This window comes from Apium graveolens, chromosome 8 (genome assembly GCF_009905375.1).
Source record: "Apium graveolens cultivar Ventura chromosome 8, ASM990537v1, whole genome shotgun sequence".
NCBI lineage: Eukaryota > Viridiplantae > Streptophyta > Magnoliopsida > Apiales > Apiaceae > Apium > Apium graveolens.
This window is the reverse complement of record NC_133654.1, coordinates 104,909,692-104,935,954: the sequence shown is the minus strand read 5'-3', so window position 1 is coordinate 104,935,954 and position 26,263 is coordinate 104,909,692. Positions and strand designations below refer to the sequence as shown.

Sequence of the window (26,263 nt, the reverse complement as noted above, 5' to 3'; positions counted from 1 at the left end):
TGCTAGAGATAAGCAGTAGTTGCGTATACCCTAATAGTTTCTTTAATGTGATATGAACCCTAATGGTTTCATATCGACTGTGGGTTTGATTGTTCTCAGCATATCTTAGTTCATCAATCATTCTCCTTTTAACATCTTTAAGCTCTGCAGTATCTTCACCAGTTTGAAAGATTGCAGCTCTTAGATAATTGATCTTTGCTTTTCTCAACTCCTGATCTAGTCTTATAACATAAGCTTTGTCAGACTCTAGATTGAATTCAAGTCCCTTAATACCAAGATACGTTCTGATCTGTGCAGTATTAGGCTTCATATCAACAATATCACCATTGTGATCTCTGTACTTTGGAACATATATGCTGTCAGACTTAACAGAATAAAGCCTTTTCTGTCTCTGAATCTGTTCTTTTAAGTAGTTTGCAGCAGTCCCTGTTATTCTGTCATCCACTTGAAGTAAGAAAAGTACATGCTCCAATTCTTCAAAATACTTCAATGGAATGGCATTTTGTCTTATATGATAAACCCTACCATCTGTCATAAAATACAACATGATGTATTCTTTCAAGTAGGTATGGTAAACCATCTGTACAGATTCCAGTTGATTCAATCTCTCAGGAGTTGCTCCAATACCTGGTTCACTCAAGGAAGTTGGATCATTGGTAGTGTTGTGTACTCTTCTTTCATCAGCACTTCCCAATCCAGTTTTATCTCTAGCTTCCTTTCCAGTAACTACTCTTGCTTCAAAACCACTTGCAGTAGTCTTCAAAGATTGAGTCTGTTTTGCTTTAGTGAATCCTGGTAGTAGTGTCTTTGATCTATTTTCTGATATCAAGTTAACTTGAGCTCTGTCAGAGGTTACTTGCTTCTTCTGAATATCAGAACTTATAATTTCTTGACTCTGAACAACTTGAGCCATGTCAGAGGTTGTTTTAAGAACTTTTCTTTAAGTCAGAGCAAGATCATCTTTTTTATCAGCAATTTCTTCTTCCTCAGGAGGTACATAAACCTTGATAGGTTCACCAACCTTTTCTTTACCCTTGGATCTTGGATCTATTATGGTGGTTGTGATCTAGCCAATGTTGCTTCAGTATGTGTCCTTTCTTTGATCACAATGCCTTTAATTTTTGGAAGTGACTTTTTACCAGAAGCTTCAGATTTAGATGTGACTTTCTCTGATTTAAGTCTGGCTTCTTCTTCCTTTAAAATTTCGAAGTCCATTCCTGGATTTTCTTGAAGAAATAACTGTCTTGACATTTCTTCATCAAGATCTAGAAGTTCATCAGAACTTATACTTTTACCAGCAGCATAACTTATTCTTTCCCCCAGTATCAGAACTTGTCCTGTGACTAGCTTGTCTTGATGTGAATCTTCTACCTTGACTATGACCACTACCCATTCCAGAGTTTCCTTGGTCATCTTTTCCATCATCCTTTCCTTGCAGTGTCTTGTTAGTGTTGCATTTGGACTTAATTACCTTCTCCCCCTTTTTGGCATCAGCAGGTAGTAAAAGAGAGATAAGTAATTCCACTGAGGATTGGATTTCAGTAAGTTGCGATTGCTGAGAAGCTTGATTTGTCAGAATGTCATCAATCTGAGCTTGTTGTTTCTCCTGAGTATTCTCAATATAAGCAATCCTGTCAATGGTAGGTTGAAAGAACTTTTTCTTATCAATTTTCCAAACTTGTTCTTGTTTGATAAAGTTCTCCTGAATCTTGTGTAGCTCTGCATGAGTAGTTGAATGAAGACCTTGTAGATGTTTAGTACTCAATGCAGTGACTCTAAGTTGGGTTTTAAAATCATCAGAATTTAACATTTCATCAGCTTTAGTCAAGTGCTCAGCAAGATGTAATGCATTTGGAACACATGAAACTGAGTTCCATTCCTTAGTCCACTCCTGACCTGCAGGAGTTTCACTCCAAGGTGCTGGTGCATCCCTGATAACAAACTCCTTTACCAGTTCAGACTTAGGAAGAGTCGGTTGAGGAGTATGTCCTGAAGGACCTGCTTCTTCAGCATCTACAGTTGGAGCAGCTTCACCAGTATCTCCAGCATTTGCAGCATCAGAACTTAAAGAATCAGTATCTTCTGATAAGACAACAGTGTGAGTAGCAATGGAGGCTTCAGCATCCTCTAATTGCTGATCTGATACTAAGTTCTGATCAACAGCCAAATCCTGATGCTCACCTAAAGTCTGATCATCAGCATCTTGATGCAAAGAAGGTGTTGTTGATAACTCTGGAGTTTGAACAGCATCAGTAACAGGTGTTGTGAAAGGATTATTTACTGTTGGAGCTTCTAAGAAAAGTATTTCAGGCACAACTAGGTTCTAAATATCAATTTCAGCACTTGTGCCTGGATCAACAAATGACACAGATGGTGAGTTAGCCTTGTCAGATACAGCTTCCTGAGATGGAGTTGATGGAGAAGAAGTGACTGGAGCAAATTCCTTGTCTTGTGAGATCAGAGATTCCTGATCCCCTTCCTTAGCTGCTTCCTCTTCATCATCTGAAACTGGCCTTTGTGCCCTCTGTTTCTTGTACTTCCTTGTTGATTTGGATTCTTTGGGAGTTTCAGGAACAGTCATTCATTTAAGCCTTTTGAGAAGCTTAGAACCCCCAATATCAGAATCCTTCTAAGAAGTTGCTTTCTCAGCTTCATATACCACAGGTTCTGAAGAAGAAATCTGTTCCTCAGAATCTGATTCATCTCTCAAAGTAATCATCCTCCTCTTTTGAGGTGTTTGAGGAACAGTCTTTGTTCTCTTTGGCTTAGAGGATGTAGGCTTCACAGTAGGTGCTGAAGAAGAAGGTTTAGCAGTCTGTGTAGTGGAGAGATAGGATTTGAGATAAGTTCTGAGGGTAGGCTGAGATATACCCTGAGTGGTAGGGACTGAAAATGATGAATTTTGGTTATGGTGAGTTGGTTGAACATTGGAGTAAACAGATTGGTAAGTAGCAGGATCAGCATTTACCAGAATCTGTTTCACAGACTGAGGAATCTGTAATGGTCTCACCATTGATTTCTTTGTGTCAGCATGTATCAGGTCGTTAAAGTACCTTTTTGCAACCTTAAAAGGTGGGGTTTGAGTGCTGACTAACTGGGGTTCATCAGTACAATACATATAAATAAGTTGACAGAATCGAGCAAAGTAAACAACAGTTCTATCCTCTGTCATCCTATCCCCAATAAAACCAATTAAAGCAGTTACAAAATCAAAGTGAGTTTGATTGATAAGTGCATACCCGATGTGCTGACTCATTATTGGGATAGCATCAAAGTTTGAACACTTGTTGCCAAAAGCCTTGGTGATGCAATCGAAGAAGAAACTCCATTCTCTTCTGATATGAGCCCGTTTTAATTATCCTAGTTTCATCAGACTCTTTTCATATCCCAAATCAGTCATTAACTCCCGAAGTTCTGATTCCTCCGGTATAGAGAAAGTACAATCTTCTGGAAGATGTAATGCTCTTCGTACTGTACCAGGAGTGACTACATAGGATGAATCACCCACTTGGAAGATAATACTGGGAGTTCCTCGTTTACCACCATCATCAAAAACTCCAGTCCTCCAGAACCTCAGAACTTGTTGACTTGAAAATAATTCAGGCTGAGTTAGGGCGTACCCAACCTCACTATGTGCAAGAAGATCTTGCACAAAGTGCAAGTCAGATGGAGCTTCAGTGTGATCAAGAACTGCAGCATAGTTGTTAGGGACAAACTTAGCTCCATCAATGATTAAATCCTTTGGTGCCATGTGAAAAAATTGAGAATTAAGTATGCCTGTTAGGTGTTTGATATAATGTCTGTATGAAAACAACGGAAAAAGTAAAGTGAAGGAGAGTAAAAGTAAGAAGAGAGATAAAAGATGAAGAAATTAAAAAGATTAAAGAAATCTTCTCTCTGCTGTACTTATACAAAAAATATTACCGTTGGACACCTGTCAGACATGCAGTAATAACGGATAGTTACTGGGCTCGAGAAAACAGTAATCATTACTTACCCATTTGCCGAGTTTCAAGGAAAAACTGTTCCATGTATCAAGGGAAACAATTTTAATTCAAAATTTAACCCGTTAGCACTGATTGAATTATTTTTCACTGCAACATTAATATTCTGAAAATAAATCATGTTAAAAATGACCGAGATAATTTCGATGAATAAGTGCTGACAGAGAATCAGAACTTAAATAAAAACAAAATTTAAATGGTCATCAGAATATTGGCAGCTTCCACTTGTGCTTTTTCTGTCAATTTTGCACCCTGCAAAATCTGCATCTGAGTAACCTATTAGTTTAAGTACATTCATTTGAAGTACCTGTTCTAGTTCTGACACCTGCATCAGGATTTCCAATTATCAAATCAGGTGTATGTGATTTTGTCCACTTCCTTGCAGATGGAAGGTTTTCTCTAGAACTGGATGCTCCCCTATGATCCATGCTATCTTCATTTTCATTTTCTGATGCTCCCCCTGAAACTATGCTCTCTGAGTTAGATTCTTCAGTATTTAGATTTTCAGCACTATCAGAACTTGGCTTATCAGAACTTGACGAATCAGAACTTGAAGAGCCAGATGCATGTTCTGATGTTTCTTGAGATGTGGTAGGATCTTGAGTATGCTCCCCCTGCATAGGTGCATCTTCCTTTGACGTAGTCACCACAGTTTCAATAACATCAGAGTTTAATCCATCAGAGTTTACAGTATCAGGACTTAGACTGTCAGAATTTTCAGTATCAGAATTTGAGTCTTCATTTTCAAATCTCAGCTGATCATGGTCAATGAAATCTTCAAGACCAGTGATCTTCTTGTCATCAAAAGAGACATTGATAGATTCCATGACCACTGTTGTTCTCAAATTATAGACTCTGAAGACTTTTGTGGAAAGTGGATATCCAACAAAGATTCCTTCATCAGCTTTTAGATCAAACTTTGATAGCTGTTCAGGATGAGTCTTGAGAACAAAACACTTGCATCCAAATACATGAAAATATTTCAGATTTGGCTTCTTTTTCTTCACCATCTCATATGGTGTTTTTCCATGCTTGTTAATGAGTGTTGCATTTTGAGTAAAACAAGCAGTCTGCACAGCTTCAGCCCAGAAATAGGTTGGAAGCTTTGCTTCTTCAAGCATTGTACATGCAGCTTCAATGAGAGTTCTATTCTTCCTTTCAACAACTCCATTTTGCTGTGGAGTTCCAGGAGCAGAGAATTCCTGCTTTATTCCATTATCAAATTCTTGAACTCAGTGCCATTATCACTCCTTAAAATTTTCACAGAATCTTTGACCATTTTATCCAGCTGTTTGACATGATCAATCAAGATAGATGCAGTTTCACTTTTTGTGTGCAAGAAATACACCCATGTGTATCTGGTGAACTCATCCACTATGACCAACGCATACTTCTTCTTTGCAATAGAAATGACATTTACTGGACCAAATAGATCAACATGTATTAGATGATAAGGCTCAAGAATTGATGATTCAGTCTTGCTCTTGAATGAAGATTTTCTTTGTTTGGCTTTCTGACATGAATCACAAAGACCATCAGGAGCAAATACTGTGTTTGGCAATCCTCTCACAAGATCTTTCTTGACCAGTTCATTTATATTGTTGAAATTTAAATGAGAGAGTTTCTTATGCCAATTCCAGTTTTCTTCAATTGATGCTCTACTCATCAGACAGATTGCAGAACCATCAGTACTTGTTGAAAGCTTAGCTTTATAAATGTTACCACGCCTGTATCCTTTCAGAACAACTTTGCCTTTAGATTTACTCACAATTTCACAGTGTTCTTCAAAGAAATCAACATGATAACCTCTGTCATAGATTTGACTTATACTCAGTAGGTTGTGTTTAAGTCCTGAGACCAGAGCTACTTGTTTAATTATGACATTTCCAAGATTGATATTGCCATATCCCAATGTTTTTCCAATGTTGCCATCTCCATAGGAAACACTTGGGCCAGCTTTCTCCACAAAGTCTGATAGCAGGGCCTTATTTCCAGTCATATGTCCTGAACATCCACTGTCCAGAACTAGAATATTTTTCCTGTTGCCCTGCAATCACAAAGACCACTAATTATTAGTTTTAAGGACCCAGACTTGCTTGGATCCTTTGGCCTTATTAAGTTTGTTAACATTTGCAGCGGATTTAGCATCAGAGTTTATGTTAACATCTTTCTTATCAGAACTTACACTATCAGACTTTGAATCAGAATTTACACTAGAAGGAACAATGGAAACTTTCTTCAAAGAAGGTTTTATTTGATAATAATCATAGTACAAACTATGATATTCCTTACAAGTATAAATGGAATGCCATAAACTACCACAATGAAAACAAGGATTTTGTGGTTTGTATCTAGCAGACTGACTCTTAACTCCTGATTTTGAAGGCAAGGAGTTAATATTCTTATTCTTCCTGCAAAAAGAAGCCAGATGGTTAGAACTTCCACAGTTATGACATGTTTTCCTAGAAGCATCAGGAACAGGTTTACCTTGTTTGCATTCTTAACATCTTTCAGCTTATGTTTAAGCTGCTTCTTTGTCATTAAGCCTATGTTTACTTCAGCTGTCTTTTCCTGTTTTAGTTTGTCAGAAGTTAATTCCTCTTTAACTTCTGATTTCTCATTTTCAGACTTAACAGTTACAAACTTAACAGGTTTAAACTTTGGCTTTTGCTTAACAACAGGCTTAATTTCTTCAGTTCCTTTATCATTCTTATCTTCTCCATAACCTAAGTCCTCTTTCCAGTTTCCACTACTTAGCAAATTTTGAGTTGTTTTGCCAGAGTTAGTCCAAGTCCTGATAATCTCTCTTTCTTTTTCTAACTCAGTTTTTAGAGATTTATTTAATTTTAGCACTTCATTCCTAACATAAAAGGCATCATCTCTATCCTTCTGAGTTTGATGGAATATGACTAACTCTTTTTCTAAGAAATCATTCCTTTTCTTAAATGCAAGATTTTCAGAAGTTAATCTTTCACATGTTAAAGTTTGATCTCTATAGCTAACAAACATGGTTTTAAGATATCTTCTCAACTCATTAATATCATCAGTATGAAAAGCATAAGTAGTCTGAGGTACCTTTGTTTCAGCAGCTTCAGAACTGCTCTCAGCACTTTCTTTATCAGCATTTGCCATCAATGCATAGTTCTCCTCACTTTCAGAGTCTGAGGTGTCTGTCCAGCTTTTCTGCTTTGTGACAAGAGCCTTGCCTTTGTCACCCTTTATCTTCTTGCAGTCAGGAGATATGTGGCTTTTCTCACCACAGTTATAGCATTTAACATTGGTGTAATCTCCTCTGTCAGACTTTCCTCCTCTGCCTTCAGATCTTCTGAAATTCTTCTTATCAGAACTTATGCCTTTCCTGGAAAACTTCTTTCCCTTCCTGAACTTCCTGTATGCAATCTTTGTGATTCCTTTCACCATAAGAGCACACAGCTTCATCATCTCCTCATCAGCATCAGTCTCAGGCAAGCTTTCAGAATCTGAGTCATCATTACTCTCAGAACTTGATGACTCAGTATCAGACTTTATGAAGAGAGCTTTACCCTTGTCTTTCTTTGAGGAAGCTGCTTTGGGGAATTCTTCTTCAGCCTTAAGAGCAACTGTCCTTGACTTTCCTCCTTTCCTCTTGCTTCTTTGTTCCATCTCCAGCTCATGAGTCTTGAGCATTCCATAGATTTCGTCAAGAGTTGTTTCATCAAGATTGTAGTTGTCTCTTATTGTCGTTGCCTTCAAATCCCAGCATTCAGGAAGAGCTAACAGGAACTTAAGGTTTGAATCTTCAAGATCATACTCTTTATCAACCAATGACAAATCATTCAAAAGTTTGACAAATCTATCATATAAATCATTCAATGACTCATTAGCCTTTGAGTCAAAGTGTTCATACTCTTGAGTGAATATTGTCTTCCTGTTCTTCTTCATTGTGTCAGTTCCCTGACACCTTGTTTCCAGAGCATCCCATATCTCCTTAGCAGTCTTGCAGTTGATTACCCTGTTTGACATTACATTATCAATGGCACTATGCAGTAAGTGTCGTACCTTAGCATCCTTAGCAATTGATGCTATGTCCTCAGCAGTATAATCACTCTTCTCCTTTGGTACGGTCTTTGCTGCTTCACCTGCAACTGCAACAGCGAGTTTGGTTGGTTTGTGAGGGCCTTCCTTGATTCTATCAAGGTATTCTGGATCTGTTGCTTTCAGGAACATGGTCATCCTTACCTTCCATATGGGATATTTAGATGGTCTCAGTATGGGAACTCTGATGGTCTCATACCGACTCTGAATTTGTGTCTTTGGTGGTTCCTCAGTTTTGGTAGGCTTAGTTGGAGTTTCTGTGTCCGACATGATTGTGTTTGGATCTTTAACTGTATGTGTGTTAACAGAGTGGCTCTGATACCAATTGTTAGGTCACACACACTGTAGAGGGGGTGAATACAGTGTATAGTACACTCAAATCGAACTTTAAGAACTTAAGTAACAGAAAACAAACTTTATTGAAACAATAAACTCTGTTACAGTATGGAACTGTTACCTCTCAGTGATGAACAAATATCACGAGAGCTGCTAGGGTTACAATGAATAATCTTTTCTAATAATGATAACATTTATAGTGTAAATCCTATGTCTGTGTTTATATACTACACAGTTACAAGATAATCGCTAATTGATATGGAATATAATTCTGCTTCCTAAAATATATCAATCAGATATCTTTTCTTCCAAGTATTCCATTCTTCACGGAATTCCTTCTTCATGCATATCTCTTCTTATGTTTATCTCAATCTTCTTTCCTATAATCAGCTACTGTCCTTATCTGATTGTCCTTCAGCACTTAAGTTCTGATATCTATCTTCTGATGATTATCTCCTGATAACATACGTACTGATATCCTTAAGTCCTGACTTCCAGTATAAGTACTGATCAACAGTAAAGTACTGATTTATCCTGTTCAGTAAGATCTGAAAGCTAAACATAAAACATATTAGCCATGACATTATCAAATATATCTAACACTGTATAACCTCAAGCTTGGTTAAAAAGCATGACCTTGATTTAATATGTAAAATACATAAATTATTTTTCTAATATCTATATATGTAAGAAAATGCTTTTAACTGGTAAACAGTAATTAAATTTAAAAGCTTTTTTAGTCTCGCAAGCCTACGAGTTGATTAATTTAAATCTCCAGCTTGGTTTGGTAAAATGCTCAAATAGCTCAAGCTCGAGTGGCTCCACTTTATATGTCCTTTTTTTTTAATGTAAATCAGTTTATTTAATTATCAAGAATTTGATTCAGGTACTAGATCCAATTGATGGCACTAAAGGGTTTCTAAAAGGTAGCGAGGCCTTATATGTGGTATGCTATACTGTTTCTTCTCATCTATTATGTTCTCATTTGTTTTGTTTTCCGCTGTACTCTATGAATCTGTCTTTTAGAGAAAATTGTTAAAGTCACATGCACCTTCTGATGTACTACTTAATTGAAGATGGAATAGAAAGAAGGAATAAGTCTTGCCTGTCACTAGGTTTTGCATTTTAGCTTCTAGTATTTAAATAGAATTTACTATGTGTCTGGGTTGATATTTACCATTAATACAAAAAAAAATTATTTGGGTGAGAGATTCATTGTTTTCAAGATGAACTTTTTTGTCATTTTATTTATGTGGACCATTCTTTAAGCTTTTAGGTGGGTCTCTCTCTTGTGGTTGAAGGAGATGTTGTACTAGGGGTTATGGGCTGCCCTAATTGGCAAGAAGAGGATTCCAGCAAGCCCACTATTGAAATCCAGGAATACAATGACATCATATCTCGATTAGGAGTTGTTATGGTTGCTCATGTTGGATGTGGAACATGGAAAAAGAGATTAAATGATATTTCTAGTAACACAGAAAATATGGCTGGTAGCTGGATCAGATGCTTTGTTGACAAGTACTCCATAATTAAGGAAGCAAGTTTTTGTATTTCGGATAGTCAACTTTGGGAGTCTCTACCGCTGTCGAATTCATTTGATGCGACAACTGATATTCAAAGTGTTTCAGAAAATCAAATTCTTTTGCCAGTGTGTTGCGGAAGGTTCAATTCTAATTTCTTTATTTTTTCTTTCATTTGCTACTTGTTTTCATTTACCTATACGATTGATTTTCTAGCATAGTATCGTTAAAAAAATAATAAAATTACTGCATGATAACTCAAAATTTGATGAAAATCCCTTAAAGATAACAATGAAAAAGTCACTCTTGTATTACCCTTGTTTTCACAAGCTACGAAGTCCCCTTTACATGTTGCACTTTTATGTATGGAGTTTGGACAACGAAACAGTGAAGCACTATGTTACGCTCCTTATGCTCTAGATAAATACAAATCATCAAATCTTATGTCAGTTTATAAAGAGTGTATGTTCTTTTGTGAGGCTTCTTGGTTAGCAATTTTATATTGCAATTGGTTAGCAATTTTTATTGCAATGGTCCTTGTGAAATATTTATCAATCCAGGATTTTTGACACTCCAAGATTCTTTAGTTTTACCACCATTAGGTGGTGCTTTCATCACAATTTTCTTTTAATGGTCAACGTGTACTCTAATCACATGAACCGAAGCATGTAATGGTATCATTTATGTACACGGTACTCCCTCCGTCTCTAGTTAGTTATCCCTTTGATTTTTACTGTACTTCAAAGTGAGTATAAAAAAAGCTCTATTAATTATTTATAAAATTTTCTTTTTTTGACTAAAAATTAAATGCACCTTAGAATGTATAGAAATGGTTAACTAATTAGGAATGGAGGCAGGACTTTATAGGTAGCATAGCACACCCAACTCATTCGAATTACGAAATAAAAACAGTTTGATAAATAATTAATAGTAACTTTTGATTTTGATTTCTTGGAAAAGTAACGGGTGAAAAAGCTCTCATATCTCCTACTTAGACCCGGAAATTTATCTCCTACTTAGATCCGACAATTTTGACGACAAGACTCATATGACACGAAACAACACGAAAATTCAGTGCTTGTATTTGCATTTTAATTTTTAGTACACGAACACGAAAGTACACGGTCGAGATTTAGTGTCGGTTTTGTGTTTAACTTTCGGATACACGAAACGACACAAATTATACGACATAAATAAATAATATAGTTAAATAGTACTCCCTCCGTCCCTCCCAAATGTTTACATTTGGGTGGGGCGCGGAGTTTAAGAAAAATGATAAAGTAGTGGAGAAAAGTTGAAAAAATGAGTAAAGTAGTGGGACCGATTAATATTATATGTATAAAGTGATTATAGTGGAGGAAAATAGTGGATGTAGTTAATTTAAAAACTATAAAAACTTTACTATTTTTGGAAAGTTTTGAAATGTAAACAATTGGATGGGACATCCCAAAAAGGAAAGTGTAAACAAATGGGAGGGACAGAGGGAGTAATATTTAAAAGCTAACCAACCAAACAAACCCACTAATACCGCATAAAGCAGTGTCTGGAGAGGGTATAAGGTAAGCAACTTTACTCTCACTCAAAAAAATGAAGATGCTATTTTCAGCAAAGATCCCCAGTTTGTGTGTGCACGTAGACGTGTGTTAGAGGTTAAAAGTGATAAATATTGATACAACAAAATATGTAATGTAAGAACTTAATCAACATGAATTTGAGCATATAATTCATACCTTAGCCCATGGTTTTGTTCACATTGGGACTTACATATACCGAGAAACTCTTCATCCATTCTATGAATTTATGACCCAAAGAATATGCTTCAATATAGTGCTGCTTTTTTTTTTGCTAGTCTGCTTGATTTGCATTTAGCGGTAATAATAACATGTTAATATATGCATATTTATTTTTAAAATAATACTTGATTTCATAATATTGTATATACATGTGATCTAAATATATATATTTCATATATTTTGTAAAATTTTCACCAAAGAATATTATATCTTTATTTATTAAATTATTTTATATTGTTATATTAATATTCAATTTTATACAAAAACACGAAACGACATGAAACGAAAGCACACGAACACGAAAGTACATGAACCCTAAACGGGTCAGTTTTGGGTTTGGCATTCAAGTACACGAAACACGAAAATACATGACAAAAATGATTTGTCAGGTCTACTCCTTAATGATTTGAATTCTGCTTCACTCTTGATAGGTCCTGTTTTTGTTGAGTATGGTTGACATACATTCCTCTGGAAACAAGAAGAAAAAAAATAGAAATCTGTGTACATTTACAGAAATCACCGTGAGAGGAATGCGGAAACAGCGGGTCATATTATGTGACTGGAGTTCTTCATATCTTGCTAAAATTTTCATATATAAATGGAAAACTATTTCCAGTTTTATGATGTTACAAAGTACAAATTAAAATTGACTTTTAACCCACCCAAGAAAATATTCTAGTAAATGACTTGTTCAAAAAAAAAACAGAAACAAATGAAGTCCTACTTGGATAACAAAAAAAGCTGGGGACACTAAGACCAGAATATAGGTGCTTTTTTATGTTTCTGTAGCGATCTCCAACTAGTTAGACATGTATAAGTATATGTACACTGCTTAAGAGGTTGACATTTTATGTATAACATAGATTTTTAAGTCATTTTCTGTATTCCGAGTATCTTTATATGCATGTTAACAAAAACATTTTACTTCATGTCAGTACCTTGTATCAATAATTGGGAACTCTGCATATGCAGCTTGTGCAAGTATTTGATGGTAGCATCTGGAAGGGCATCTGTTTTTATTCTTCGCTCAAGGGTTGATAGAATTATCAAGGTATGAACTAGTAATTAGTCATTTTCTTTTACAAATAGGGGACCAAGCATTAATGTGGTCACGGCTAAAAATTAAAATTAAAGACCTAAGCTGATTTTAAATATAGGTTTGGGATCACGCTGTTGGAATCATATGTGTGCAAGAGGCAGGGGGGATGGTATGTTCCTTAACTAGCCGTCTCTTTACATGCTTCTTCACTTTTGGTTGAATTATGAATCCTGTAGATTGTTTCCTTACTGTTAGATATAATATGTTTACAAAGCATTAAAATAATCAGTGACAAATGGTAGTGTTTGGAGAAGAGTTCTACTGAACAAACTTTACATGAGTTCTGAGTTGATAAAGAAATATATTGAATACTGTCTTTTGGAAAAAAATAATATGATGGATAATTGATAAACCATAGAAGTAGTCTCGGTCAATTATGAATGGACATAATTATCCTTGTAAATTACCGATGTAGATACATTGGTTAGGTCATAACGGAAAATTTCAAGTAGACAAACTTAACATTATTCATGCTGAGTTAGAAGATCTATGCAATGCTCCTAAAGATGTATGTTGTATTGAATTTTTAATTGATACTACGATTGTAGATTATCTTATTATTACTTGATGGTCGGAGATGTCTCAGATTTTTTCAGTTGTGTTGTCCTGAATCTTAAATGGGTTGGGGGAAGTAGAGAAACATGGTCTGGTTACATCCATGTCTCGATTTCAAGTATGATATTGAATGTCTAAGTATCTATACTAAATTATATGCTTCTAACTGTTACAAGCATGTTTTGTTACACTTACAGCATAGGATGATATTATTTTTTGTTTCCTTTCCTAGTAGCATATGTGATAGGATTCTTCCCCTGTTCCTGTATATCAATTTATCTACAATAGTTGTTTATCTTCTGATAACTAATCTCTTTTTTAAGCATAGAGTTTGTGCTACAAACAGTTTTTGCTGTATATTTAAAATAGTAGTGGCCCATTGTATCAGGTTACTGATTGGGAAGGAAGTAAAATTGACCTTGCAGCAGATCAAGAAGATCGGAGGGCCCTATTTCCTTCTGGCGGTGTTCTTGTAACAAATGGAAATGTACATGACCATATTCTTATGTTAATTTCTTCCAGCAAGTCAATTGCTTGATGGTGGCATGAAGTCTCACAACTTAGCATCTGCTATATTAATTCACTCCAAGAGAGGAAAAGATTCCTTAATGAAGATATAACATTATGAGTTCTCATCACCATTATTAATCTTTAATGCTTGGGCCTCAGTTCTAAAGTTCTAAATATATTTTTAAGTCCACTGTAACACCCCCTTCTTAAAATAGAAGGGAAATATTACTTAAAGTCCTAAAACCTGCAAACAGAGCACTAATATATTTCTAAACAAAAATTAAACCGTCTAAAATCTTCAAAATAATAAATTAAATCTCTGAACATTTCAAACCAATAATATAAATTCCAAAATCTCTAATAAATAATTAAGTCTAAATAAAAATAGAGTCTAAAATCCTAAGAACGGAATAAAGTGAAGCTCTCTATCACACAGTCCCAGATCCCCCTAAGCACATGCCAGAAAAAGAATACGGCATGAGCCAAACGCCCAGTACGAATTTGAAATACAATTTATAAAAGAAAATCAGAAATAAATAATCAGCAATTTATAATAAAACAAAAAAAAAAATTAAAAATATGTAAGGCTGAAACAACGAGGGGTTAGGATATTTCATACCGAGATCAGAACAGATACAAATACACACATCATAGGGTACCTAATGTGTGCAACAGAATGGATAACGTGTACGGCATAAACAACGTCACCATAAATCAAATCACAAATCAAACTCTGGGTACACCCACGTATCCTGAACAAATATCAAATGCGCAAAAGCTCCTCCCAAGAGCTAACAGAAGGATACGCCGTGACCAATCACACTGTCACGGAAGTGTCATGTCACTGGTGCCGCAATGACATGGCTGTAGTACTCCTACAGCTGGTTAACTCGGTATATCCTATATCTCTAAGGGTTCAAAATAAAATATTCTCGCAAATTTAAAATCATTTGATACGAGTAATTCAAATTTCCAAAACAGAGGTGTCATAAATAATATTTCAAAACAGAAGTAAACAAATATTTATAATTTTGCAAATCCATTTTAAAACAATTTTCGGAAGTCAAGGAGGTTAAAATAATTTTTAACGGAATAAACAGAAGGTAGAACGAAACGAATCAAATATATATAATATCTAAGAGAAGTAGCGCATAATAAAAGGGGACAGAATCCGTACCTCAAATATCACAAACTCTAATATTATTGAAACCAACACGATCCGCTAAATTCCCGGCCCTCGATCTATTTTACAAAATATAATTTTTAGTTAGCAACTTATTTATTTATTTCCCATAAAATGCACGCACTTGTTACTATACTTATTTAATACTATGTAGCCATTATACTAACTTAGCTAAACCAGATTTACGCTATATTCTTTCATGTATATTATTAAATATTAAAACTACTAGTACATAAACTATCAGCATCTTTCTCGATACCATATAATGACTACAGTGACATGAGAAGTGCCCTCCCTGTACATGTCCCAACACTAAAATTGGACCTCATTTTTAACTTGTTTACTTACTTTCGACTAGGCTGCTTAAATATTTATTTCTTTAATAAAGAAATCAACTAATATTATTTTAATATATGCTAAATTAAATATATAAAATGGACATACATTCAACAATTTGAATTAAATAATATGGAACAAACGTGAATCATTCTAGCACATACATTTTAATAAATTAATTAATACATTGAGTTGGTTAGACTCATGAAATCTAATGAACATGTACATACTACATCCTGACTACACACGTGAGGCCATATGTGATAATAGTAGTTTAACAAGACAAACTAAATAAATATAAAATAATAACAAGGTACATGGACAAGACCTCCTAACCCTTAATACTCGACCACTTAATACGATATAAACTAATATGTATTAACCGTGAGATTAAATACCACTCTAACTAATCTATATTTTTAAATTATAAAACTACAGCTTACGATTTATAACAAAAAGGACAAACAACACTCATTCATAATAATAAACAATAACAATTATGCCGGTTAATAACCTCGTACATGATATATAAGTAATAATAAAAAAAATTATACTTAATAAGAGTAATAATCACAAGTATTGTATATTAATTAGTAGTAGGCAAATTGCAAATTCGTAGTAAACAGTGTATGAGATAAAACAGAGGCATACATAATCTTTTAACAACAAAATAGTCTGATTAAAACATAGTCATATAAATTTACAAATATTTAATTATGAAAATAACACGTGAGTAACATGGTCATTAAAGAAATAATCATTCAGTACCTATTAATATATGTAAAGCATGAATGTTTATATAGCCTTACTTTCAAACAAGAACACAGATCTACTAGTTCCATGGTAATAATTTAATATCTGTCATCAAATCCCATAATAACATACATGGTCATACAATACATATATCAAATATTAGACCATACATACACAAAATTATTAAAGTAAAGTGTCTTACGCTTCTCTGCAGATTTTATTTAAAAGCCTCTATCTCTCCTCCTTTCTTTCTCACCCTTGGCACCGTCTAACAATATTAGGGTTTTGATAACGAGACAAACTAATAGGCTGTGTGTAAATATATATATAGAGCTGACAATTCTATTTCACCTAGGTGTCATATAATTAAATAAACATATCACATATTAATCTACTACGACTTTGACTAAAAATTATTATTATTATTATTATTATTATTATTATTATTATTATTATTATAAATAATTAACGTATATTACATATACCCCCTTAAAAAGGATTCTGTCCCCGGAATCAAACGAAACTAAATACTCGTACCTGAATCGAATAAATGCGGATATTTCTCACGAATAGATTCTTCTAATTCCCAAGTAGCCTCTCTCTCAGAATGATTTTTCCACATAACCTTCACAAACGGGATGGTATTCTTCCTCAAAACTTGCTCCTCTCGAGCTAATATAGCCTCAGCTTCTTCCTCACAAGAAAGATCCTCTCTAATCTTATGTAATGGGTACTGAACTACGTGTAATAGATGATATTTATAGCCCCTCAAAACAGACACATGAAACACATTATGCACGTGAGATAGTTGTGGTGGCAACGCAACTCTATAAGATACTTCCTCTACTTTCTCCATAACATCAAAAGGTCCGACATATCTCGGACTAAGCTTTCCCCTCATACCAAAACGCTTCACACCCTTACAAGGAGACACCTTCAAGAACACATGATCACCTGACTCAAATCCACCAAACTTCCGATGTTGATCCGCATAACTCTTTTGACGAGATCGAGCTTCCTTCAAACTTTCTTTAACTTTCTCTACCTTCTCATTAGTGATTCTAACCAACTCTGGCCCTTCAATTACTCTCTCACCAACCTCATCCCAACAAGATGGTGCCCTACATCTCCTACCATACAAAGCCTCAAATGGTGGCATACCAATACTTGCGTGCCAACTATTATTGTACGCAGACTCAACAAGATATAAATATTTATCCCAATCACCTGTCCACTCTAACGCGCAAGCCCTCAATATATCCTCCAATGTCTGAATCGTCCTCTCTGACTGTCCATCGGTCTGCGGATGATAAGCTGTACTAAAATTAAGTCTCGTACCCCAAGCTTGCTGGAATCCCTTCCAAAAACGCGATGTAAACCTCGTATCTCTGTCAGAAACTATCGATACAGGCACACCATGAAGTCCAACAATATCTCGCTGAAAAATCTCTGCCAACTCATGAACAGGAGTAGTCTCTCTAATAGGTAAGAAGTGAGCGGACTTAGTTAGTCTATCAACCACCACCCATATAACATCATTCTTCTTGAAAGTCCTCGGCAAATGAGTTACAAAATCCATAGTAATGTTTTCCCACTTCCAAACTGGAATATCTAGTTGCTGCAACAATCCACTAGGCCTCTGATGGTCTATCTTCACTTGTTGACATATAAGACATTTTCCCACAAATTCTGCTATATCTCCCTTCATTCCACTCCACCAAAAGTGCTTCTTCAAATCCCTATACATCTTGGTTGAACCTGGATGAATAGAAAATGAAGAACTATGAGCCTCCTTCAAAATTTCTTCACGAATCGTCATGTCTGCAGGAACACACAATTTACTACCCAACCATATCACGCCCTCATCATCAACACGAAAGTGTTTTTGCTTGCCACCTGCCACCTCAAATCTAATAGCTTTCAAACCTGTATCATCCTTTTGAGCTTCCTTAACCCTTGAAACAAGATTCAGTTCCACTTTCAAATTTGCAATGCTACCACTTGATCCTCTAACATACAACTCAACACCCAAGCGCTCCAAATCTGAAATAAGGTGCGGCTGAGTAATGAGAGATGCAATAATCCCCAAGTTCTTCCTACTAAGAGCGTCTGCCACTACATTCGCCTTCCTCGGATGGTACTGAATATTTGCATCATAATCCTTAAGAAGTTCAAGCCACCTTCGCTGCATCATGTTAAGCTCCTTCTGAGTAAAGATGTATTTGAGACTCTTGTGATCAGTAAAGATGTCACAAGTCTCTCCATAAAGATAGTGTCTCCAGATCTTCAAAGCAAAGACCACTGCTGCTAACTCCAAGTCATGGGTAGGATAATTCACCTCATAGGGTTTAAGCTGCCTAGAAGCGTAAGAAATCACTTTCCTATGTTGCATAAGAACACACCCCAATCCTCTCTTAGAAGCATCACTATACACCTGAAAACCTCCACTCCCTGATGGCAACACAAGTATTGGAGCTGACGCCAACCTCTTCTTTAACTCTTGAAAGCTCTTCTCACGATCATCATTTCACTCAAACTTAATTCCCTTCCTCATTAGCTGAGTCAATGGCAAAGCTATGGAAGAGGAACCTTCCACAAAACGCCTGTAGTAACCTGCCAAACCTAAGAAACTCCTCACCTCCGTCACATTGATAGGTCTGGGCCAATTAGTAATAGCCTCGACTTTCGCAGGATCCAACTCAATGCCCCTACCAGACACAATATGCCCCCAGAATGCCACTTCCTCCAACCAGAATTCACACTTGGAAAATTTTGCAAATAACTTCTTCTCCCTCAAAATTTCAAGTACAGTACGTAAATGCTCCTCATGCTCCTCTCTGCTCCTAGAGTATATCAAGATATCATCGATGAAGACCACCATGAATTTATCCATATAATCATGAAAGACCCGATTCATCAAATCCATAAATACCGCTGGTGCATTCGTCAACCCAAAGGACATCACGAGAAACTCATAATGACCATAACGAGTGCGAAATGCAGTCTTCGGAATATCCTCTTCTCTTACTCGTAACTGATGGTAACCAGATCTCAAATCTATCTTCGAGAAGTACTTCGCCCCTTGTAACTGATCAAACAAGTCATCAATGCGTGGCAAAGGATACCTGTTTCTGACAGTCACCTTATTCAACTCCCTATAGTCAATGCACAATCTCATGGAACCATCCTTTTTCTTCACAAACAACACAGGAGCACCCCACGGAGACACACTTGGCCTGATAAATCCCCTATCCAACAACTCTTGTAGTTGCTCCTTCAATTCTTGTAACTCAAGTGGTGCCATACGGTAAGGCGCCTTGGAAATAGGCTCAGCACCTGGAACAAGTTCAATAGTAAACTCCACCTCTCTATGTGGTGGCAAACCTGGTAGCTCATCGGGGAACACATCTTCATACTCCCTCACAATTGGATAATCCTCGATGCGAGGTTCATCCTTCGATGTATCCTTCACGAAAGCAAGGTAGCCATCACAACCCTTAGATAAAAGTTTGCTCGCCTTTAGAGCAGAAATTAATTTAACCTCCCCTTTCGGCTGAGACCCTTGGTATACAAATTCTGGTTTATCTACATCCCCAAAAATCACCCTTTTTCCTTGACAATCAATTGTGGCACGATGTTCACTCAATCAATCCATGCCCAAGATAATGTCAAAGTCATGCATCTCCATGGGAAGCAAGTTAACCTTACAACTTCTATCTCCAACAGCTATCAGACACTCTCGATACACATCAGAAATAACAACAGAATTCCCCATCGGGGTAGAAATAGACATATGAGGATATAATAATGAAGGTGCAACGCCTAGATGACGAACAAACGATAAAGACACAACAGAATGGGTCGAACCAGTATCAAATAACACATAAGCATCACGTCTACCAATAAGAAGTGTTCCCGAAACGGTACCTGAATTAGCTGCTGCCTGATTTACAGTCAATGCGAACACTCTGGCTGTAGGATTCTGCTGATTACCATTGCCACTACCACCGCCAGCTCCTCCTCCACCAGGGTTGCGTGACACTGTACAATCCTTTGCCCTATGGGACATGCTACCACACAAGAAACAAGCCCCAGTCTGTCTGTAACAAGCTCTACCTGGATGATGTCCACCACATGTCGCACAAGGAGCCACGGGAATCATATTGGGGTTTCCCCCATACACTGAGTAACGGCTCTGCCCCTGCTGATGATTCTGCCACTGCCTAGGCTGCTTCTGTCGCTGAAACTGCTGATTCTGATTCTGACCAACATACTGATTCCGGCCGTGAAATGACTGACCAAGCCTATTCTGATTCTGTCCGCGCCACTGTCCCTACTGACCACTCTGACCTCCATACCATTGTCTACCCTGTGCAAAACCCTGATCATCCCTAGTCCTCTTACTACCACTGTTAGACCTGGAAGTCCTGAAATCTATGCGCTCCTTCTCAACATCCTTTGCTGCATCGGCCGCCTCTGCCACATTATCAAATTTAAAAGAAATTATGGAACCCCTCAGATGAGACTTCAACCCCCATTTAAATTTATCAGCCTGCTGCGCAGCAGTCCCTGCAACTGTCCCCGCAAATCCAGCCAACCTTATAAACCTCGCCATATAATCAGTAATGCTCTCATCCTGGTGCTGCATAATAGAATGAAACTCCCTCAAATAAGCCTCCCTATCAACATTAAAGAAGTACTGTTCATAGAATACTTCCTTGAATCCCTGCCATTCCAAACCCTCTGCATACTGCTCCCCTCTAGTAGCTTTCACTCCTCTCCACCATCTCTGAGCATCACCCTCCAACTTATATACAGCTAACCTGACCTTTTGAATCTCATCACAACCTAGTGCATCAAAAATCTTTTCGAGATGAAAAATCCAATTTTCAGCATCAATAGGAGTCGGTGCTGCACTAAAAGAGTCTGGTTTCTGCTTCACAAACCTCTCCAACCATACAAACGGCTCCAGCTGATGGCCCTGACCATTCTGATTCTGATTCCCATTGCCATTCTGATTTCCTTGTCCATTCTGGTTTCCATCGCCATTCTGATTTCCTTGTCCATTCTGATTTTCCTCGCCATTCTGATTTCCTTGGTTTGCCAAAGCCTGCTGTACAGCCTGAGCCACTGCTTTCCCTATCATCTCAGTAAGCTGAGCGGGGTCAATATGAAAAGGATCACGTCTAGGAGGCATCTACAATATAAGATATCGAACGAATGAAGATTACGAGAATAAATATGATGAAGTAGTTATAAACAGATTTTAGAATGATGAAGCAGAATTTAATGATAAGGAGCAGAATGAAACAAAATTAAATAGAACACCCATCGTATCGTCTACCCAAACTCACAGGTCAACCTAAGTAGGTTTTCTACAAGAAAGAACCTAAGCTCTGATGCCATCTCTGTAACACCCCCTTCTTAAAATAGAAGGGAAATATTACTTAAAATCCTAAAACCTGCAAACAGAGCACTAATATATTTCTAAACAAAAATTAAACCGTCTAAAATCTTCAAAATAATAAATTAAATCTCTGAACATTTCAAACCAATAATATAAATTCCAAAATCTCTAATAAATAATTAAGTCTAAATAAAAATAGAGTCTAAAATCCTAAGAACGGAATAAAGGGAAGCTCTCCATCACACAGTCCCAGATACCCCTAAGCACCTGCCAGAAAAAGAATACGGCATGAGCCAAACGCCCAGTACGGATTTGAAATACAATTTATAAAAGAAAATCAGAAATAAATAATCAGTAATTTATAATAAAACAATAAAAAAATTAAAAATAAATAAGGCTGAAACAACGAGGGGTTAGGATATTTCATACCGAGATCAGAACAGATACAAATACACACATCATAGGGTACCTAATGTGTGCAACATAATGGATAACGTGTACGACATATACAACGTCACCATAAATCAAATCACAAATCAAACTCTAGGTGCACCCACGTATCCTGAACAAATATCAAATGCGCAAAAGCTCCTCCCAAGAGCTAACAGAAGGATACGCCGTGACCAATCACACTGTCACGGAAGTGTCATGTCACTGGTGCCGCAATGACATGGTTGTAGTAACCCTACAGCTGGTTAACTCGGTATATCCTATATCTCTAAGGGTTCAAAATAAAATATTCTCGTAAATTTAAAATCACCTGATACGAGTAATTCAAATTTCCAAAACAGAGGGTGTCATAAATAATATTTCAAAACAGAAGTAAACAAATATTTATAATTTTGCAAATCCATTTTAAAACAATTTTCGGAAGTCAAGGAGGTTAAAATAATTTTTAACGGAATAAACAGAAGGTAGAACGAAACGAATCAAATATATATAATATCTAAGAGAAGTAGCACAGAATAAAAGGGGACAGAATCCGTACCTCAAATATCACAAACTCTAATACTATTGAAACCCGCACGATCCGCTAAATTCCCGGCCCTCGATCTAATTTACAAAATATAATTTTTAGTTAGCAACTTATTTATTTATTTCGCATAAAATGCACGTACTTGTTACTATACTTATTTAATACTATGTAGCCATTATACTAACTTAGCTAAACCAGATTTACGCTATATTCTTTCATGTATATTATTAAATATTAAAACTACTAGTACATAAACTATGAGCATCTTTCTCGATACCATATAATGACTATAGTGACATGAGAAGTGCCCTCCCTGTACATGTCCCAAAACTAAAATTGGACCTCATTTTTAACTTGTTTACTTACTTTCGACTAGGCTACTTAAATATTTATTTCTTTAATAAAGAAATCAACTAATATTATTTTAATATATGCTAAATTAAATATATAACATGGACATACATTCAACAATTTGAATTAAATAATATGGAACAAACGTGAATCATTCTAGCACATACATTTTAATAAATTAATTAATACATTGACTTGGTTACACTCATGAAATCTAATGAACATGTACATACTACATCCTGACTACACACGTGAGGCCATATGTGATAATAGTAGTTTAACAAGACAAACTAAATAAATATAAAATAATAACAAGGTACATGGACAAGACCTCCTAACCCTTAATACTCGACCACTTAATACGATATAAACTAATATGTATTAACCGTGAGATTAAATACCACTCTAACTAATCTATATTTTTAAATTATAAAACTACAGCTTACGACTTATACCAAAAAGGACAAACAACACTCATTCATAATAATAAACAATAACAATTATGCTGGTTAATAACCTCGTACATGATATATCAGTAATAATAATAATAAAAATTTATACTTAATAAGAGTAATAATCACAAGTATTGTATATTAATTAGTAGTAGGCAAATTGCAAATTCGTAGTAAATAGTGTATGAGATAAAACAGAGGCATATATAATCTTTTAACAACAAAATAGTCTGATTAAAACATAGTCATATAAATTTAAAAATATTTAATTATGAAAATAACACGTGAGTAACATGGTCATTAAAGAAATAATCATTCAGTACCTATTAATATTATTAATATATGTAAAGCATGGATGTTTATATAGCCTTACTTTCAAACAAGAACACAATCTACTAGTTCCATGGTAGTAATTTAATATCTGTCATCAAATCCCATAATAACATACATGGTCATACAATACATATATCAAATATTAGACCATGCATACACAAAATTATTAAAGTAAAGTGTTTTACGCTTCTCTGCAGATTTTATTTAAAAGCCTCTATCTCTCCTCCTTTCTTTCTCACCCTTGGCACCGTCTAGCAATATTAGGGTTTTGATAACGAGACAAACTAATAGGCTGTGTGTAAATATATATATATAGAGCTGACAATTCTATTTCACCTAGGTGTCATATAATTAAATAAACATATCACATATTAATCTACTACGACTTTGACTAAAAATTATTATTATTATTATTATTATTATTATAAATAATTCACGTATATTACATCCACGTAATTTATTTTTTTATCGTAGATAACCCGCAGCCGCTATCTTTCGGGTGCGTACTAGGTAAATTCTACGGGCTCACGACCAAAAGGATAATTATCCCCTCTTTGACCTACTGAGCCAACCTTGCGGGTTAAGTCCACGTAATTTACTTTAACAAAACAGGGTAAATCTTATGTAAATTAGTTTTAAGTACTTAAAATTAAATTATCAGATGGGTGCAAGGTTGTAAGTTTGAAATGAAATGTGGTCCTTGATATCAAAGATATCATAGTATCTCCAATCATCACCACCTCTAAACTAAAAAGTCTAGGGGGCATTATTATGCGAAAAAATTTGATATCCTCTATCATCTTCTTCTATATCTCTTGATTAGTCATTAGTTAAAATATCACCACCTTTTAACTAAAAAATCTAGGTAGTTATTATGCAAAAAAAATTGATATCCTGTATCATCTTCTTCTATATCTCTTGATTAGTTATTAGCTAAAATATCCATGTAGCATTTCTGCCAACTTTCTTTGCATATCAATACATACATATATTTATATTATATTTATATTTAATATATATGTGTTAAAATTTTTATTTCATATTTTAGTTTATATAATATTAAGTGTCAAAATATGATTTTCTTATGAAACAATTTTATTATTTATTTTAATAAATATTACATATTTTTAAAAATACTAATATATCTAATTTAATTTAATCTTATATAATAAAATATAAATATAAATATAAATATAAATATAAATATAAATATAAATATAAATATAAAATTTTATTATCATATAAGTATATGTTTTTCAATAGATATGAGTGTCTTATTATAATTATATATTTAATATATTTTTTTCATGAAATAAATATTTTGTTTTTACTTCTATTTAATTAAATATTAACTAAATTTATTTTAACATGTAAAATTTTCATATATATATAAAATTATTTTAAAAATACATATAGCAATATTGATGATATTTAGTTAACCATTTTAGCTAGCAGAGTATCTTGAAGAATTTTGACTACTTTGATGTAAACTAAGCAATATTGTATTAAATTTATTATTAAAGTAGAAAAATAAAATAAAAAGTAATAAAATCTGGATACAAATGATAATAAATTTATTGTATTAAAGTAGTACAATAATAATAAAAAATTTAATGTTACATTAAATTTGATATAATTTTAATGTGAGACCGTAACTTTTAAATTTGGGTTGCAGAAGAATTTTACAACAAATGTAACAAATATAAAAGTGTGAATATTTATAGTTGTGTTGGAGATGACATTAGATAGAAGGCCAAACACACAAGTAATTATTGAAGACTTTGTTATTCTCGAAATTCAATTTTAGTAAAATTGAAAATTATCGTAAATTTGATGTTTTGTGCTAAATTTTAAAATTGGGCACTAATTTTTTTGTTATTTTATCCAGCTTAAATAAAAATGATATAATTTTGATACTTGATAATGAGAAAGAAGTAAAATGAGAAAGGAAAGCGTTTACATTCTTTGGAGGAAATTAAATAAAAATTAAATATTCTCCACAATTTTTTGGCTCTTTTCACGAAAAAAACTAGTTCTTATTTGTCAGCGTCGACAGAGTTATGTTGGTAAGTGTTGTAATTTAGTAAAAAAATATGAAAGATACATAAAATAGTATCATTGATAATATTTATTGCAACTGAGTTTGTATATGTGAAGTAACATGTGTGGTGGTTATTTGTATTGATATTTATTGAGATCACGAGATTTAATATTCCGGATATGTATCTAATATAGTTATAGGTTGGGTATTTTATGGTAATGTTGTTATTTTTTATCAAACAATGAGCTAGTAGTTTATGACGCTTTAATTGAAATTAGTATATTTTGTCAAAATAGCATTTTATTTTAATTTAGGCATGCATAGAAATGTTGGACAAATAACTCAGCACTTTGTTGTGCTATTTAATAATTTTATATATAAAAAAGAGTTTTTTGTTAATAGTCGATTAACAAAGAAACTGTTTGTTGTGGATATATTGTGAACTTGATGATTTCATCAGCCAAAACACCTTAGTAGATTTTACTTAGTGAAAAATGTAGCACTCGACGGATAATGAATATAGTCTCAACGGATGACTCA

General features: G+C 34.8%; 2 protein-coding genes across 3 annotated transcripts; one reads left to right on the top strand and one right to left on the bottom strand.

Annotated features, from left to right (window-relative positions):
- Positions 1 to 9,072: 9,072 nt before the first annotated feature.
- On the top strand, positions 9,073 to 14,036 carry LOC141681005 (putative 3'(2'),5'-bisphosphate nucleotidase, mitochondrial). Of its 2 annotated transcripts, none has more exons than XM_074487068.1 (5): positions 9,073 to 9,360; positions 9,684 to 10,076; positions 12,700 to 12,778; positions 12,885 to 12,935; positions 13,770 to 14,036. In XM_074487068.1, exons 2-5 carry the CDS (start codon positions 9,736 to 9,738, stop codon positions 13,917 to 13,919), a joined length of 621 nt encoding a protein of 206 aa, XP_074343169.1. In that variant the 5' UTR covers positions 9,073 to 9,360; positions 9,684 to 9,735; the 3' UTR covers positions 13,920 to 14,036. The 2 variants fall into 2 exon arrangements, with proteins under 2 accessions (XP_074343169.1, XP_074343168.1); XM_074487067.1 differs by having other exon boundaries at positions 9,080 to 9,360; positions 9,691 to 10,076.
- Positions 14,037 to 18,690: 4,654 nt separating this feature from the next.
- Positions 18,691 to 20,325, bottom strand: LOC141679829 (uncharacterized). Its single transcript, XM_074486213.1, has 3 exons — positions 19,875 to 20,325; positions 19,380 to 19,775; positions 18,691 to 18,902 (listed from the first exon to the last, which is right to left on the bottom strand). The coding sequence occupies exons 1-3, from the start codon at positions 20,323 to 20,325 to the stop codon at positions 18,691 to 18,693; spliced, it is 1,059 nt and encodes a 352-aa protein (XP_074342314.1).
- Positions 20,326 to 26,263: the final 5,938 nt, after the last annotated feature.